At 67.8% G+C, this 12,587-nt stretch overlaps 3 protein-coding genes across 8 annotated transcripts in view; 2 read left to right on the plus strand and 1 right to left on the minus strand.

The window, feature by feature from the left end:
* Window positions 1–921: 921 nt before the first annotated feature.
* HMGCS2 (3-hydroxy-3-methylglutaryl-CoA synthase 2) lies at window positions 922–4,248 on the plus strand. Its single transcript, XM_035537397.1, has 9 exons — window positions 922–1,105; window positions 1,234–1,685; window positions 1,971–2,096; window positions 2,309–2,473; window positions 2,548–2,716; window positions 2,829–2,999; window positions 3,524–3,630; window positions 3,743–3,868; window positions 3,943–4,248. Exons 1-9 carry the CDS (start codon window positions 1,002–1,004, stop codon window positions 4,047–4,049), a joined length of 1,527 nt encoding a protein of 508 aa, XP_035393290.1. The 5' UTR covers window positions 922–1,001; the 3' UTR covers window positions 4,050–4,248.
* Window positions 4,249–4,815: 567 nt separating this feature from the next.
* Window positions 4,816–8,829, minus strand: PHGDH (phosphoglycerate dehydrogenase). Of its 4 annotated transcripts, none has more exons than XM_035538123.2 (12): window positions 8,087–8,829; window positions 7,550–7,701; window positions 7,358–7,423; window positions 7,224–7,278; window positions 7,048–7,146; window positions 6,842–6,974; window positions 6,605–6,753; window positions 6,334–6,486; window positions 6,066–6,198; window positions 5,750–5,877; window positions 5,365–5,593; window positions 4,816–5,069 (listed from the first exon to the last, which is right to left on the minus strand). In XM_035538123.2, exons 1-12 carry the CDS (start codon window positions 8,222–8,224, stop codon window positions 4,915–4,917), a joined length of 1,590 nt encoding a protein of 529 aa, XP_035394016.1. In that variant the 5' UTR covers window positions 8,225–8,829; the 3' UTR covers window positions 4,816–4,914. The 4 variants fall into 4 exon arrangements, with proteins under 4 accessions (XP_035394016.1, XP_050568371.1, XP_035394014.1 ...); XM_050712414.1 differs by having other exon boundaries at window positions 6,000–6,198; window positions 8,087–8,368; XM_035538121.2 differs by having other exon boundaries at window positions 5,365–5,877; window positions 8,087–8,368.
* A 654-nt stretch (window positions 8,830–9,483) lies between these two features.
* The window catches only part of PDE4DIP (phosphodiesterase 4D interacting protein), a 32,218-nt gene continuing 29,114 nt past the window's right edge, over window positions 9,484–12,587 (plus strand). Inside the window, exon 1 of one of the 3 annotated variants that reach the window (XM_050712263.1) lies at window positions 9,484–9,564. In XM_050712263.1, the coding sequence (XP_050568220.1) occupies window positions 9,542–9,564 (23 nt within the window). In that variant the 5' untranslated portion in view covers window positions 9,484–9,541. Of the gene's footprint in view, window positions 9,565–10,155; window positions 10,289–12,437; window positions 12,525–12,587 lie in introns of those variants that run through there. The other 2 variants (XM_050712266.1, XM_050712264.1) reach the window with 2 other exon arrangements.

Consider the following 12,587-nt stretch of genomic DNA (forward strand, 5'->3'; position numbering starts at 1 on the left):
CTACCTCTGTTCTTATCTCCCCATCTCTTAAAAATAAACCTATAAAAAGAGAAGCATGCAAATTCAGTGTGGTTTTTTTTTGCAAAGACCTGGGCTGCTCTGCCCACGGGCGTTGGGGCGAGGCAGGGGTAGGGGCAGGGTGCTGCCACAGCTCCCCAGGCTTCCCGGCTGCTGGTGCTGGTGGAGTTGTGTGGGGAGAGACATGTTTGGGGTGAGTCCCCAGGAGCCATGGGACCAGGGAGGCGTGGAGGAACACAGGGTGCACGCATAAAGTGTCCCTGGGCGGGGACAAGGGTTGTCCTGGGTGTGCGGGCACAGGGGACAGGGCCCCCCTGGGTGCAAAGGGTTCCCGTGCACACGTGGGTCCAAGGGGCCAAGTTGACAGTAGCACCAGGACCAAAGGTCCCCTCTTGTGCCACCGCAGTGCTGCTCCAAGCATCACGTGCCTGTTTGCTCTGCTGTTTTGGACATGGCTCTGCCCCCACCTACCTCATCTTTTTGCCCCGGAGCAGCCACACGTGACAAAGGCGGACGTGTCCCAGGTGGCGTGGGTGGCACCGGGCACCCACCACCCTCCTCTCCCCTCCCGGGGGCAGAAGGGGAGGTCACACAGCACCACGCACGCTGCCTGATGGCCACAGATGGCAAGCTACCGGTGCCACTGCCACCACTGCCCTGCGCGCAGAGTGCCGAGTGGGTCACTCACAGGCACTGAGCCCGTCCCACTGCTCTGCCCGGCTCCAGCCAAGAATATCCCAAAGCTTTGGGACACAAAACAGAGACATCTTGCAACTCCCCCCCTCCAAAGCCAGCGCTTGCTCTGCTGTACCTGTCGTGTTGGCTGGTGCTCGGTGACCTTTGAGCACCGGGACCCGGCATGCTGATAAGGGCCACGGGGGGGCACGCTGTCCGCCCACGGTGGGACCAGGCAGTTTATAAAAGTGCTGTGTCAAGCCCGTCCCCCCGTCTGTCCCTCCGTTCGTCTGGCGGCTGGGGCAAAGATGCTGCGCTTGGTCGGCCGCGCTGCACGCTGCTGGGGGGCGAGGCGGGGGCCGGCACGGGCGCCCCGGGTGTCCCAGTGCCCCGCGGCCACGCAGCCGGCACGGTGAGCGCCTGCATGGAGCGGGCAGGGTGGGCACGAAGCCCAAATGCGGGGGGGTGCAACACCCAAGGGTGTTGGCGTGTCGCAGAGGCGACCGCCACGGGACCGTCACCGCTCCCTCTGCCCCGCAGCCTCTCCAGCACTGCCGCGGCGGTGGCCAGCACGGGTACCTGGCCCAAGGACGTGGGCATCCTGGCGCTGGAGGTGTACTTCCCCGCACAGTACGTGGAGCAGGCAGAGCTGGAGCGCTACGACGGCGTGGAGGCCGGCAAGTACACGCGGGGCCTGGGCCAGCAGCAGATGGGCTTCTGTGCCGCGCACGAGGACATCAACTCCCTGTGCCTGACGGTGGTGCAGCGGCTGGTGGAGCGCGGCCGCCTCTCCTGGGACGCCATCGGCCGCCTCGAGGTGGGCACCGAGACTGTCATCGACAAGTCCAAGGCCGTCAAGACCGTCCTCATGGAGCTCTTCCGCGACTCGGGCAACAGCGACGTGGAGGGCATCGACACCACCAACGCCTGCTACGGCGGCACGGCCTCGCTCTTCAACGCCGCCGCCTGGGTCGAGTCCAGCGCCTGGGACGGTGGGCATGGACAGAGGCTGAACGTGGGGCTGGGGGGCAGCTGGGCACGGGGAGGGCACCGTGGGGTGGGGGAAGGAGGCAGGAGGTGGCCTGAAAGCCAGGGATGCTCCAGTGAGCCCTGAAGGCAGCTGCTGCCCCTCCAGCCTGTCCATCACCTTCCTTTCTCTGCCACATTGGCCTTGGCACACCATGGTGCAGGTATCAGGGTGTTGGGCTGGCGCCAGGACCACGGGATGGAGGCTCCTGCATGCTGATGTCCCCACCAGCCCCTCTGTCCTCCCCCAGGCCGCTACGCCGTGGTGGTGTGCGGGGATATCGCCGTCTACGCCACGGGGAACGCGCGGCCCACGGGAGGTGCCGGCGCCATCGCCATGCTGGTGGGACCCAACGCCCCCCTGGTGCTGGAGAGAGGTCGGTGCTGCTGCCGAGACCCCCAGGGAGGGGGGTTGCCAGTGCTAGTGGCTGCCCGGTGCTGGGCACTCCAGGGTCCTGGCTGGCTGTGTCACTGTAGGCACCCGGGGAGGCTGGTGGATGCTGTGGTCATCGCTATGATGGGGTCAACGTGATGGGCAGCACCCAAGGGTGCTGGGACCCCGACACCCGGCTCTCCCCTGTGCCCCCAGGCCTGCGGGGAACCCACATGGAGCATGCCTACGACTTCTACAAGCCTGACCTGGCCTCCGAGTACCCGGTGGTGGACGGGCCTCTGTCCATCCAGTGCTACCTGCGGGCGCTGGACCGCTGCTACGCCGTGTACCGCAGGAAGGCGGAGAGCCAGTGGCAGAAGGGTGAGCGGTGCCGCCGGGGCGCCTGCACGGCCCCACAGCCCGCTGGCGGCTGACGGCCCCGCTTTGCCTTCCAGCCGGCATCCACCGGCCCTTCACCCTTGATGACTTCAAGTTCATCATTTTCCACACGCCCTTCTGCAAGCTGGTGCAGAAGTCGGTGGGGCGGCTGCTGCTCAACGACTTCCTGGCTGCCCCCAACCCCGACACGGCCAGCGGTGTCTACAAGGGGCTGCAGCCTTTTCGGTGGGTGCACGGGGTCCGTGCCGTGTCCCCTGTCCCTCCTGGTGTGGTGGGGACACCCCGAATGCTCCTGGGGCTACCTGCATGGGGTTCGAGCTGGCTTCTCCCCTGGCAGCGGCGTGAAGCTGGAGGACACCTACACCAGCAAGGAGGTGGAGAAGGCGTTCCAGGCGGCCAGCCAGGAGATCTTCAACCAGAAGACCAAGCCCTCGCTGCTCCTCTCCTCCCGCAACGGCAACATGTACACACCGTCCATGTACGGCTGCCTGGCCTCCCTCCTGGCACAGTGAGTCCCTGGGGCTGGTGGGGGGGGGAGGCCAATTTGGGGACAGCCCACACAGAGACCCCAAAATTTCCTTGCATGCAACCCCCACGTGGGCACGGGCTCGCCTCCCGCCCCGCGCTGTCCCTGAGCCAGCGTTTCCATGCCACTTTGCTGGAGAGCATAAAGCCCTTCTGTCAGTGCCACGGGGATGAAAACCCCCTTTTCGTGCCCAAAGAGCGGCCGTGCCCTGTCACCAGCCGGGAAGGAGCCGTGGGAACAGCCAGGCACGAGGGCGGTGCGAATGCCCCGGGATGTGGTAGGGGACAGCAAACCTGCCCTGTGCCTGGCGTAGCAAATTTGGCTGTGTTTGCTGCGCCCTGCTGCAGGCACAGCCTCCCTTGTCTCCACCTGCCTTTGGCACCACAGCTCCGGTTGCAATTTAATCCAGCCCAGCGTGCCAGGGTGCTTCTGGCTGAGGACGCAGCCCTTCACGCCACCCCTCTGGCCCCAAATCCCCCCTAACTCCTCGTTCCCCATCACCACAGGTGCTCGGCTCAGGACCTGGCCGGCTCCAGGATCGGCGCCTTCTCCTACGGCTCGGGGCTGGCCGCCAGCATGTTCTCCCTCCGCGTCTCGCAGGACGCCACCCCGGGTGAGCCCCGTGCCGCGGGGACACTGCTGGGTGCTGGGAGGGGAGGGCGGTGTGGGGCTGCGGCCGGGCATGCCGGCGGTGCCGTCTCACCCTAACCCTAACCCACCACCAGGCTCACCCCTGGACAAGCTGCTCTCCAGCCTGGCCGACCTGCCCACCCGCCTGGACACCCGCAAGCGCGTGGCCCCGCAGGACTTCGCCGAGATCATGAAGCGCCGGGAGGAGACCCACCACCTGGGTGAGCGGGGCCGCGGGGGGACGTACCCTTTGGGGTCCTGTGGCCCCGCTGAGCCTCGTGCCCTGTCCCCGCAGCCAACCACACTCCCCACGGCTCCCACACGGACCTCTTCCCCGGCACCTGGTACCTGGAGCGGGTGGACGACAAGTACCGGCGGCAGTACGCCAGGAAGCCCCTCTAGGGCACGGCGTGGTGAGGGGGGACGCTGCCCTCCCTGCCTGTCCCCCGCCCCGGGGCTGGCTTCAGCGGGACCCTGCGCCTTGCAGGGCGGGGAAGCAGCAAGCACCCACTCGGGACCCCGAGATGGTGGGGAGGGGGGTGTTTTCAGCCCAAACGCAGGTGGCACAGGGAATAAAGCGTGGATGCGAGGGGAATGGCCCAGCTCTGGCTCCCAGTCGTGAACAGCCACCACTACCCAGCCCTTTGCATTCCCCTCCTACCCCATAAAGGGCCCCCAAACCCCTCCTGAAGCATGGCGGTGTGGGATGGGATTTATTCCTGGGCACCGCAGCAATTTATCCCTGGGCACCCCACGTGCCCAAGGCGCATGGCACCTCCCAGCCCCATACCTCTTGGATACGTGTGTGCCCAGTGCCTTGGGTCCAACGGGGGTGGCAAAAAGCCGTTTTCCCAGCTCCTGACGATGTCTCCGTCCCCAGGGGAAAACCGGGGGGACAATTCCTAGTGGATCAGAGTGGGGAGGTGACGCAGGGGCTCACAGGAGTGCTCAGCACTTCTTGGAGCGCTGCCTGGTCCCTGGGGACCGTGGCCAGACAGGACCTTGGTGCGGCAACGGTGCCTGCAGAGACCTTTGCACCCTCGAGCAAACAGTGCTGGGGGGGTGATGGGGACAGAGCCTCGAGGGGCAGAGGCTGCAGGGAAGGGATTAGGGTCAGGTACAAGGGACGCCATGGGGCAGAGCCGCATGGACGAGGCACAGCACACTCTCTCCTGGATGTTTTTATTATTTAGCACAGTGCTCGCCCAGGTGCTGGGGGGGTCCGGGTGCTGTAGATGTGAGCAGAGCCTGTGCTGGTGGTGCAGGGCTACAGGTGGAGCTGGAAGACCTCCGTGACACGTGGCTTCAGCTCGGTGAGGTCGGGCAGTGGGGCCGAGAGCCCCGCCACGCTCCACTGCTCCCCCGCCACTGTGCCGGAGCTGTGGTAGGACTGGAGCTGGACGCCCGCTTTCCCCAGCAGCCCTGGGCAGGAGGAGAGGGGTCAGGGTCTGCAGCCCGCCCTGCTGCACCAGGACCCCACATGGCGGTGTGGGACCACGAGCAGCAGGGCTCTGCCCACCCCAAAACCCCTCAAAGGTCCATGATGTTATCCATTCCTTCACCCCTTCACACCAGGTGCCCCAACCCCCTGCCCAAGCCATCCCATCCCCATCTCTCCTTGCAGCACCCCCTTGGCACCTTCCCCCTTTTGACTCCGGGCTGGTTTTTGGGACCCCCTTGGGCTGTTCCCTCACTCAGGGTGACACGAGGAGCTCACCAGCGAGCGTGGGCAGCGTGCTGGGCTCGGAGGCTTTGGCTCTGTAGATGAGGACGTGGCCGGCCAGCGGGGCTGGCTGCTTGAAGGTGGCCCCGCCGAGCTCCCGCAGCACCGGGGTGCTGCCCTGCAGCGTCCCTGCCACGCGGAGCGGGGTGCCCTGCAGGGACACCTGCAGCAAGCCAGCGCTCCCGTGGGGCTCGGGGGCCTCGTCATTGTGGGTGGCTGTGACCTGCCGGGGAGAGAGGCGGCCGCTCAGCACCCGTGTCCTGTTTGGGGTGTCCCCTGGGGCCACGGCAGCCCTGCGGGGCCGTGCCGCTTGGCAAGGAGGGACGGATGGGGTTTGGGGGCATCGGGCTGACATGCGGAGCTCCAGGTGTGCACGCACCTTCAGGCCGGCCTCCTGGGCCAGCAGCAGGGCGTTCACCAGGGTCACCTCCTTCTGCCTGCCTCCAGCCAGCATGCCCGAGACCACGGCAGGCGTCAGGTAGCTCTCGGCATCCTTCAGGGGCGTCCCTGGGGCCAGCAGCAGGAGGTGCGGTCAGCCCGTGCCATCCCTATCCCCACCATCCCCTCCGTGCGCCCGTCCACTCCGCACCTATCCCCTTCTCCCATCCTTCACCCCACCACCCAGCCACCTCCTGGTCCTCTTTCCATCTCCGGCGTGTCCCTTCGGCACACGGGACGCATCCTGCCCGCCTCACCTAGGGTGCAGAGCTGCACGCTGCCCTGCGCTTGCTTGGCCGTGGTGCGCAGCACCGTGCCCAGGGCCTTGGCCAGGGCGATCCAGGGCTTGGTCTGGGGCGCGAAGGCTTTGCTCAGAGCCTGCCCATTCACCTGCGAGGAGGAGGAGCAGGACGGGAGATGGAAACCCACGAGCGAGCTCAAAGGGTCCCACCTGCATTTTGCCAAGGGGGACGCTGAGGCACGGAGCGTCCCCCCTTCTCTCTCCGGTGCAGCGGGAGGACTCACCACGCCGGCCAGCCCCTTCCCGGTGGCCATGTCCACCATCTGCATGGCGATCTCCTTCCCGCAGCGGCTCTGCGCCTCCCGCGTGCTGGCGCCCAGGTGCGGGCAGCAGATGACGTTGGGGTGGTTCACCAGCTCCCGCTCCTTCGGGGGCTCCTGCCGACACAGCCCCGGCCCGGCCTCAGCCCCGCACACATTCTGGGGGTCCTGGGATTGGGTTGGGGGGTGCTGGCGGGCCTGGTTCGGGCAGGGTTATGGTGGGGACCCCGCTCACCTGCGTGAAGACGTCGAGGGCGGCCCCGCCGCACTGCCCCGACTGCAGCGCCCGCAGCAGCGCGCCCTCATCCACGATGCCCCCGCGGGCGCAGTTCACCACCTGCACGCCACGGCGGCACTTGGCGAAGGTGCTGTCGTTCAGCAGCCCTGCAGGGCAACGCCGTCAGGAGTGGGGATACTGGGGGGGCTGCCCCAGGCACCCCGCACCCTGCTGCAGACCACCCGAGTCCCCTACCCGTGGTGGAGGGCAGCAGCGGCGTGTGCACCGTGATGAAGTCGCAGCAGGGCCAGATCTGCTCCAGCGGCAGCTGCTCCACACCGAAAGCGGCCGAGGTCTCGGGGGTGATGATGGGGTCGTAGCCAATGGTCTGGGGCAGATTAGGGGGGCTCGCCGCTGCAGCCGGCGCCACCCCCAGCACTCCCCCTTGACCTGTTACTTACCTTCATGCCGAAAGCCTGCATCCGCGTCGCCACCTCCCTGCCGATGCGGCCCAGCCCCAGCACTCCCAGCGTCTTCCCGTTCAGCTCCATGCCCATGTACTGGGGGGCCAGGGGAGGGATGAGCGATTGCAGCTCCCCGCCCCGGGCACCCACCCTGCTCCGATCGCGCCTCCTACCTTCTTTCGGTCCCATTTTCCTTCCTTCATGGAGGCTGCCGCCTGCGGGATCTGCCTGCAAGGGGGGGCTGCGGTCAGAGCGGGGCTGGGGGCTGCAGGACGGACGTGTCCCCCCTGTGCTGCCCCACGCTCACCTGGCCAAGCACAGGATCATCCCGCACGTCAGCTCGGCGGCGCTGAGGCTGTTCCCGGCGGGCGTACTGGGGACGGAGAGTGGTGTCACAAGCGTGGCCTCACCTTGGGGGTCACCCCACGGGGATGCAGACCCCCCCCCGCACCCCAAAGCCCCCCCAGCTCTGTGCCACCGCTCTGGGCCCCGCTCTTACTTCATCACCAGCACGCCCTTCCTGGTGGCCGCCTCCACGTCCACGTTGTCAACGCCGGTGCCCGCTCTGCCCACCACCTGCAGCCTCTCGGCCGCCTCCAGGACGTCAGCGGTGACTTTGGTGGCCGAGCGGACGATGAGCCCATCGCAGTCCTGGCAGGGGGACGGATCCCATGTGTCAGGACGGGGTACGGGGACGGCTGGCAGTCCCCAGGAGCCTGTCACCCGTGGGGGCGGCAGGGTGGGAATTGCCACTGCCGGGGGCGCAGGGCTGGGATCGGCAGCGTGAAACCAGCCGGGGCTCTTGCATCAGACGGGAGGAGGCGGGGACAGGACCCGCTTGGAGAGGGGGCCCTCGACCTCCCACTGCCCCACGGTGTCCCCACGACGTCCCCATGATGTCCCGATGGAGCACGGGGCCGCGGGGCCTCCACAGTGCCCGCCTGGCACCCTGCTGTCAGCCTCCCTGCCCCGCCAACCCGGGGGTGACGGCCGGTGCCCTGAGCCCCACGCCATGCCCGGACCCCCGCCCGCTCACCGCGATCTCCACCAGCAGCTCCTCCTTGCTCAGGCCGGGTTTCTCCAGCACCTGGATGCCACCGGCCTGCAGGATGTCCCTGCAGCAGGGGTCCAGGCTGTCGCTGATCAGCACCTTCTGCAGCTTGGCGAAGGCCATCGCGGTGCCACGGGGCCGTCGGGACGCAGGGCTGTGGGGCTGCGGGGCAGCTGGGGGTCCGTGCCCGCTGTCCGTCTGCACGGCTCCCGACGAAGAGGCTGCTGCGGGCTGCCCACCGCGCTAAATGCGCCGCGAGCGGGGCATGTTTTTCGGGCTGCGCTGGTGTCTCATTGGATCCCATTTCCATAATCCCACCTCTTTCCCACCTCTTTTCCCTCCTCTCCCACCCCAGTCGCCGCTGGGTGGCTGCGAGCCCAGGGTCTTGGCCCCCTCCCAGAGCCCCCCACCCTGTGGCGGGAGGGATGATGGAGAGGGGAGCTCGGGCTGGGGCTGTGCTGGGGGCCCCCCAAGCCCCGAGCACCCCCATGGATCCTGTACCCCCTCACACCACCACTGTGCCTCAGTTTCCCTGCTATGGACAGCCAGGAGGGGGATTGTAGGGTGGCAAATGGCTAAACCCCAGAGCTGCAGGTGCTGCTGGCAGCCCTGTCCCCAGCCCTACAGGGCATGGTGCCCCCAGCCCCCCAGCAATGCGGTGTCCCCAGGCCCCACAGGAGGGGACAGCTGAGAGATGAGGCAGCGCCGTGGCCCCTGCCCGCCCCGGCATCGCGCCCACCGTTGAGCAATGCCTCGATAAGGGGCCGGGGGCACGGGGCCAGCCCCGGCCGCCAGCTCCCAATTACGTGGGGTGCCCGGGGGCCGCCCAGCAAACGCCCTCTGTGGGCAGGAGCCACTTGGCTGCAGCCGGTGACCCCGTGGGGAGAGCGCCAGCCCTAAGGGGGACAGTGTGGGGACCCAGCACGGGGATGGAGAGGGATGGAGGGGGTCCCCTTTGTCCTGGGGACAAAACCTCGCAGTGCAGCCAGATCCGAGCCTGCTCGCTGCAGGCTGTGCACGCCCCGGCACCGAGCACACGCCGGCACTACGCACACCCCACCGCAGCTACGGGCAGGGAACAACCGTGACGCCACGGGGAGGAAAGTCCAGGGCGGCTGGCACAGGGCGAGGGACGGGGTCAAGGGCTGGGGCTGGAGAAGATCCGCAGTGGGGCCCGCACAGCCCCTTGGAGGGGCAGCAGACCCATGGCCAGGGCATGGCAGCCTCGTGTGTGGCGTGGGCTGGGAGAGCCGAGGGCAGGACGCGCGGTGGCGGGGACTCGGCCCCCCGGGATTGCAGGGGGGGCCTTGGCACAGCCCTGGCCGCCGTTAACCATTAAGACCTTGCTCAAGGCCCCCGCCAGGCACCGCGATGGCACCTCCCTGGTGTCACCGTCCAGTGGCTCTTGGTGCCCACGTCCATACATCTCCTTGGGGACAAATGGGGGACACCCCCCACAGCGGGTGGGGGTTCTTCGCCGTGCCCAGCACCCTACAAACCCCATCCCATGCCGGTGCCCATGGCCAGCTCGTGCGGAGACCACGCGTGGCCAAGCCACCGCTGTGGCGGCGTTTGCCGGCTTTTCCCGGTTGCTTGGTGCCCTCTCCTGGGGAGCAGAGCCCGAGAGGCACGGCCCTGAGGCTTGCTGGCACCCCGGCACCCCTCGCAGGGACACAGGGGATGCAGGCTGGGTGGCGGTGCCAGCTGGCGTGTCCCCATGTCCCCATGGAGAGACAGGGATCCTGCCCCTGTGTCCCACGCACTGGTGGACACCCCCAGGCTGGCAGGGCCAGCGGGTGACGCTGGGTGACACTGGCTGTGGTGGCAGCTGGGCCACAGCTGGGGTGGGTTTTGGGGGCTACGGGGACGTGGCACCCCACTGGGTCCTGGGTGGGCTCTGGGGAGGTGCTGGGGGGCAGCAATGGGGGGGCCCTGCCAGGAGGAGGAGGGATGGAGGAGGAGGAGGAGGAGGAGGAGGAGGAGGAGGAGGAGGAGGAGGAGGAGGAGGAGGAGGAGGAGGAGGGATGCAGCTGCGGGCGGAGCCGGCCGGTGCCGCAGAGCCGCCTCCCCGGCTCACGCTGGGGCTGCCCGGCAGCGCCTGCGGAGCGCCCCCCGGTGCCCCCCGGTGCCCCCCGGAGGCCGGGAGCGGCGGAGGCCGGGGGGCAGGATGCGAGCCCCGCGGCGGAGGTGAGGCCACGGGGGCTGGGGGCGTGCGGGGGCTCCGCGGGCACCCGTGGGGAGGCGGCTCGGGGTGGCCGCGGGGCTGGGACACGCGTGGGGACCGGGACACGCGTGGGGGCTGAGGGACCCCCCCATCGCCCTGCCCGGCTCCTGCGCATCCCTCCGGGGGAGCTGCGGGATGGGAACGGGGCCTCACCCGGCACCGCGCCGTGGGGACCCGGGGGTGCTGGGCAGGGCGTGCTGTGCCACACGGCGGGGCCGAGCTGCTGGGTGTCACCGCGGTGGCACCAGTATGGGGTCACCGCGCAGGTGGGCCTTGCTGGGAGCAGCGGTGGCGCTGCGGGAAGGGCCCTGATTTGGGGCGCAGGCTGTGGGGCTCGCCCCGTCTCCCCCAGCTCCCCCATCCTTCCCGCTCACCCCTCTGGTCCCTGTCCCCAAACCCCTGGGCCTGCGGTGCTGGCAGCCGCCCTGGCCTGGAGTTTGAGCACCACCAGCCCCCGGCTCCCCCCGTCCCGCCGCGCTCAATGGACACCTTGTGCCGTGCCCCGGCTGCGGGTGGTCCGCGGTAGTGCCGTGCGTGCCCGCAGAGGCACACCCGCCGTGCTGGCCGCCTGGCCCCGGCTCCACCTCCCCGCCGCGGCCCTCGGCCCTCGCGGAGACGTTTGTGCCACGAGGCAGCCTGGAGTCAGGCAGTGCCACGCATCCTGGCCCTGTTGGCCCTCACCAGTGCTTGCGCACGGGGCTGGGGGCTGCCACCCCTCCCTCCACCCGTGAGAGGTGATCCAGCAGCAGGAGGAGGTGAGTCTCCGGCTCGGTGCGCTGTGTGGTGCCAGGCACGCTGGGGATGCTGTCCCATGGGGCATCAGCCTCCCTTGTGCACCCTGCTATGCCGTGGCCCTTGCCCTCTCTCCTCTCCCCGTGGCACCCCAGGGTGCTGGTCCCGGCGCGGCCGCTCGGATGCTGTGAGTCAGCGGGTGCTGTGAGTCAGGGCCGCGTGGCACCCCTCGTGCCAGGCTGCCCGCGGGCCCCAGGGCACGCTGGAGGTGGGTGGTGCTGCCCAGAGGGTGGGGGGGCCGAGGGGTGCACACCCCAGGGATGTGCCCCCCAGGGATGTGCACCCCAGCTCTGCTCTGTGCTCCAGGGGCGGCACAGCCGGCATGAAAGGGCTCTTGTCCTCCTGCAGCACCACCCTATCCTCCCCTTTGCTGCTCATGAATTCCCAGCGTTGTCCCCACAGCCCGGCACAGGGCTCCCAGTTTGCATACTGGGGGTGCTGGCTGGGCTGCAGGAGCCACAGGGGCCGGGCACCCTCCTGCCTGGGTGTTTCACCACCACTGCGTTCCTTTCCTGCCTCATCGGGTATCAGATCTGCGTGGGCACTGCGCCCCCGGGTATCACACCTCTGTGGTACCGGGCGTTGGGATATCGTGCGTCCTTGGGTATCGTGTCTCGGGGTGTTACACTTCTGGGAATCGTGCCTCTGCAGATTTTGTGCCACTGGGTGTTTTGCCTCCTCGGGCGTTGTGCCTTTCGGGTGTATCGTGCCTCTGGATATTGTGCTTCCTTGAGAATTGTGCCTCCTCCTGGTGCGCCTTGACTCGAGTACCATGTCTCCTTGGATGCTTTGCCTCTGAGTGTCCTGCCTCCTCTGATAACACGCCTCCAGCTATCGTGCCTCCGTGGATGTTGTGCTTATGGGTATTGGGTCTCCTTGGGCATCGTGCCTCTGGGTACCAAGCTCCTTGGATGTCACGGCTCTGGGTGCCTCTGGGTGGCTCTGAGTGGCTCTGGGTGCCTCTGGGTGCCGTGCCTCCTCGCGTATGATGCCTGGCAGGGTGCAGGGCCATGCCTGGCCATTCCTGGCCGTCGTGCTCCAGTTTCCCCTCCTGGCTGGCTGTTGCCTCTGGTCGCTGCAGGATGTGGTGCTATGTGTCCTGCCCGTGAGGTGCTTGTGGTGTGCCCCGCTTCGGGGACATGGCCCTGGGGCACCTGCTGTGCCACATATCACAGAGACCTGCTCAGGAAAGAGCAAAGTGCCCATGGGGGCTCAGGGAATGAGAGCCCACTGCTCCTGAGGGCCCCCACCAAAAAGCTTTGGGATTAGAAAAAAAAATACAGAAAAATGATTTTTTTTTGTTTTTGTTTTAAGGAAAAAAACATGTTTTCTTTATTCTTTAAACCCTGAAATGACTCATACATCTCTGCTGAAAATAAACCTGATGGCGGCTGCTGCCAGCAGCGGGTGAGCCACGATAAGGCGGGGGGGCACGCGGGTCCTCCTGGGGGGGGCACCCTGCACAGCGTC

Source organism: Cygnus atratus, chromosome 8 (assembly GCF_013377495.2).
Source record: "Cygnus atratus isolate AKBS03 ecotype Queensland, Australia chromosome 8, CAtr_DNAZoo_HiC_assembly, whole genome shotgun sequence".
Classification (NCBI taxonomy): Eukaryota; Metazoa; Chordata; class Aves; order Anseriformes; family Anatidae; genus Cygnus; species Cygnus atratus.

Excerpts from the sequence above, each read along its gene's own strand:
- HMGCS2 (XM_035537397.1), top strand. The coding sequence starts at position 1,002 with ATGCTGCGCTTGGTCGGCCGCGCTGCACGCTGCTGGGGGGCGAGGCGG. Across the intron at positions 2,474-2,547 it reads GGAGAGCCAGTGGCAGAAGG|CCGGCATCCACCGGCCCTTC; the intron begins GTGAGCGGTGCC and ends TTTGCCTTCCAG. Across the intron at positions 2,717-2,828 it reads AAGGGGCTGCAGCCTTTTCG|CGGCGTGAAGCTGGAGGACA; the intron begins GTGGGTGCACGG and ends CTCCCCTGGCAG.
- PHGDH (XM_035538121.2), bottom strand. The coding sequence starts at position 8,224 with ATGGCCTTCGCCAAGCTGCAGAAGGTGCTGATCAGCGACAGCCTGGAC. Across the intron at positions 7,424-7,549 it reads AAGGGCGTGCTGGTGATGAA|TACGCCCGCCGGGAACAGCC; the intron begins GTAAGAGCGGGG and ends CTCCGTCCCCAG. Across the intron at positions 7,279-7,357 it reads ATGATCCTGTGCTTGGCCAG|GCAGATCCCGCAGGCGGCAG; the intron begins GTGAGCGTGGGG and ends CCCCCCTTGCAG.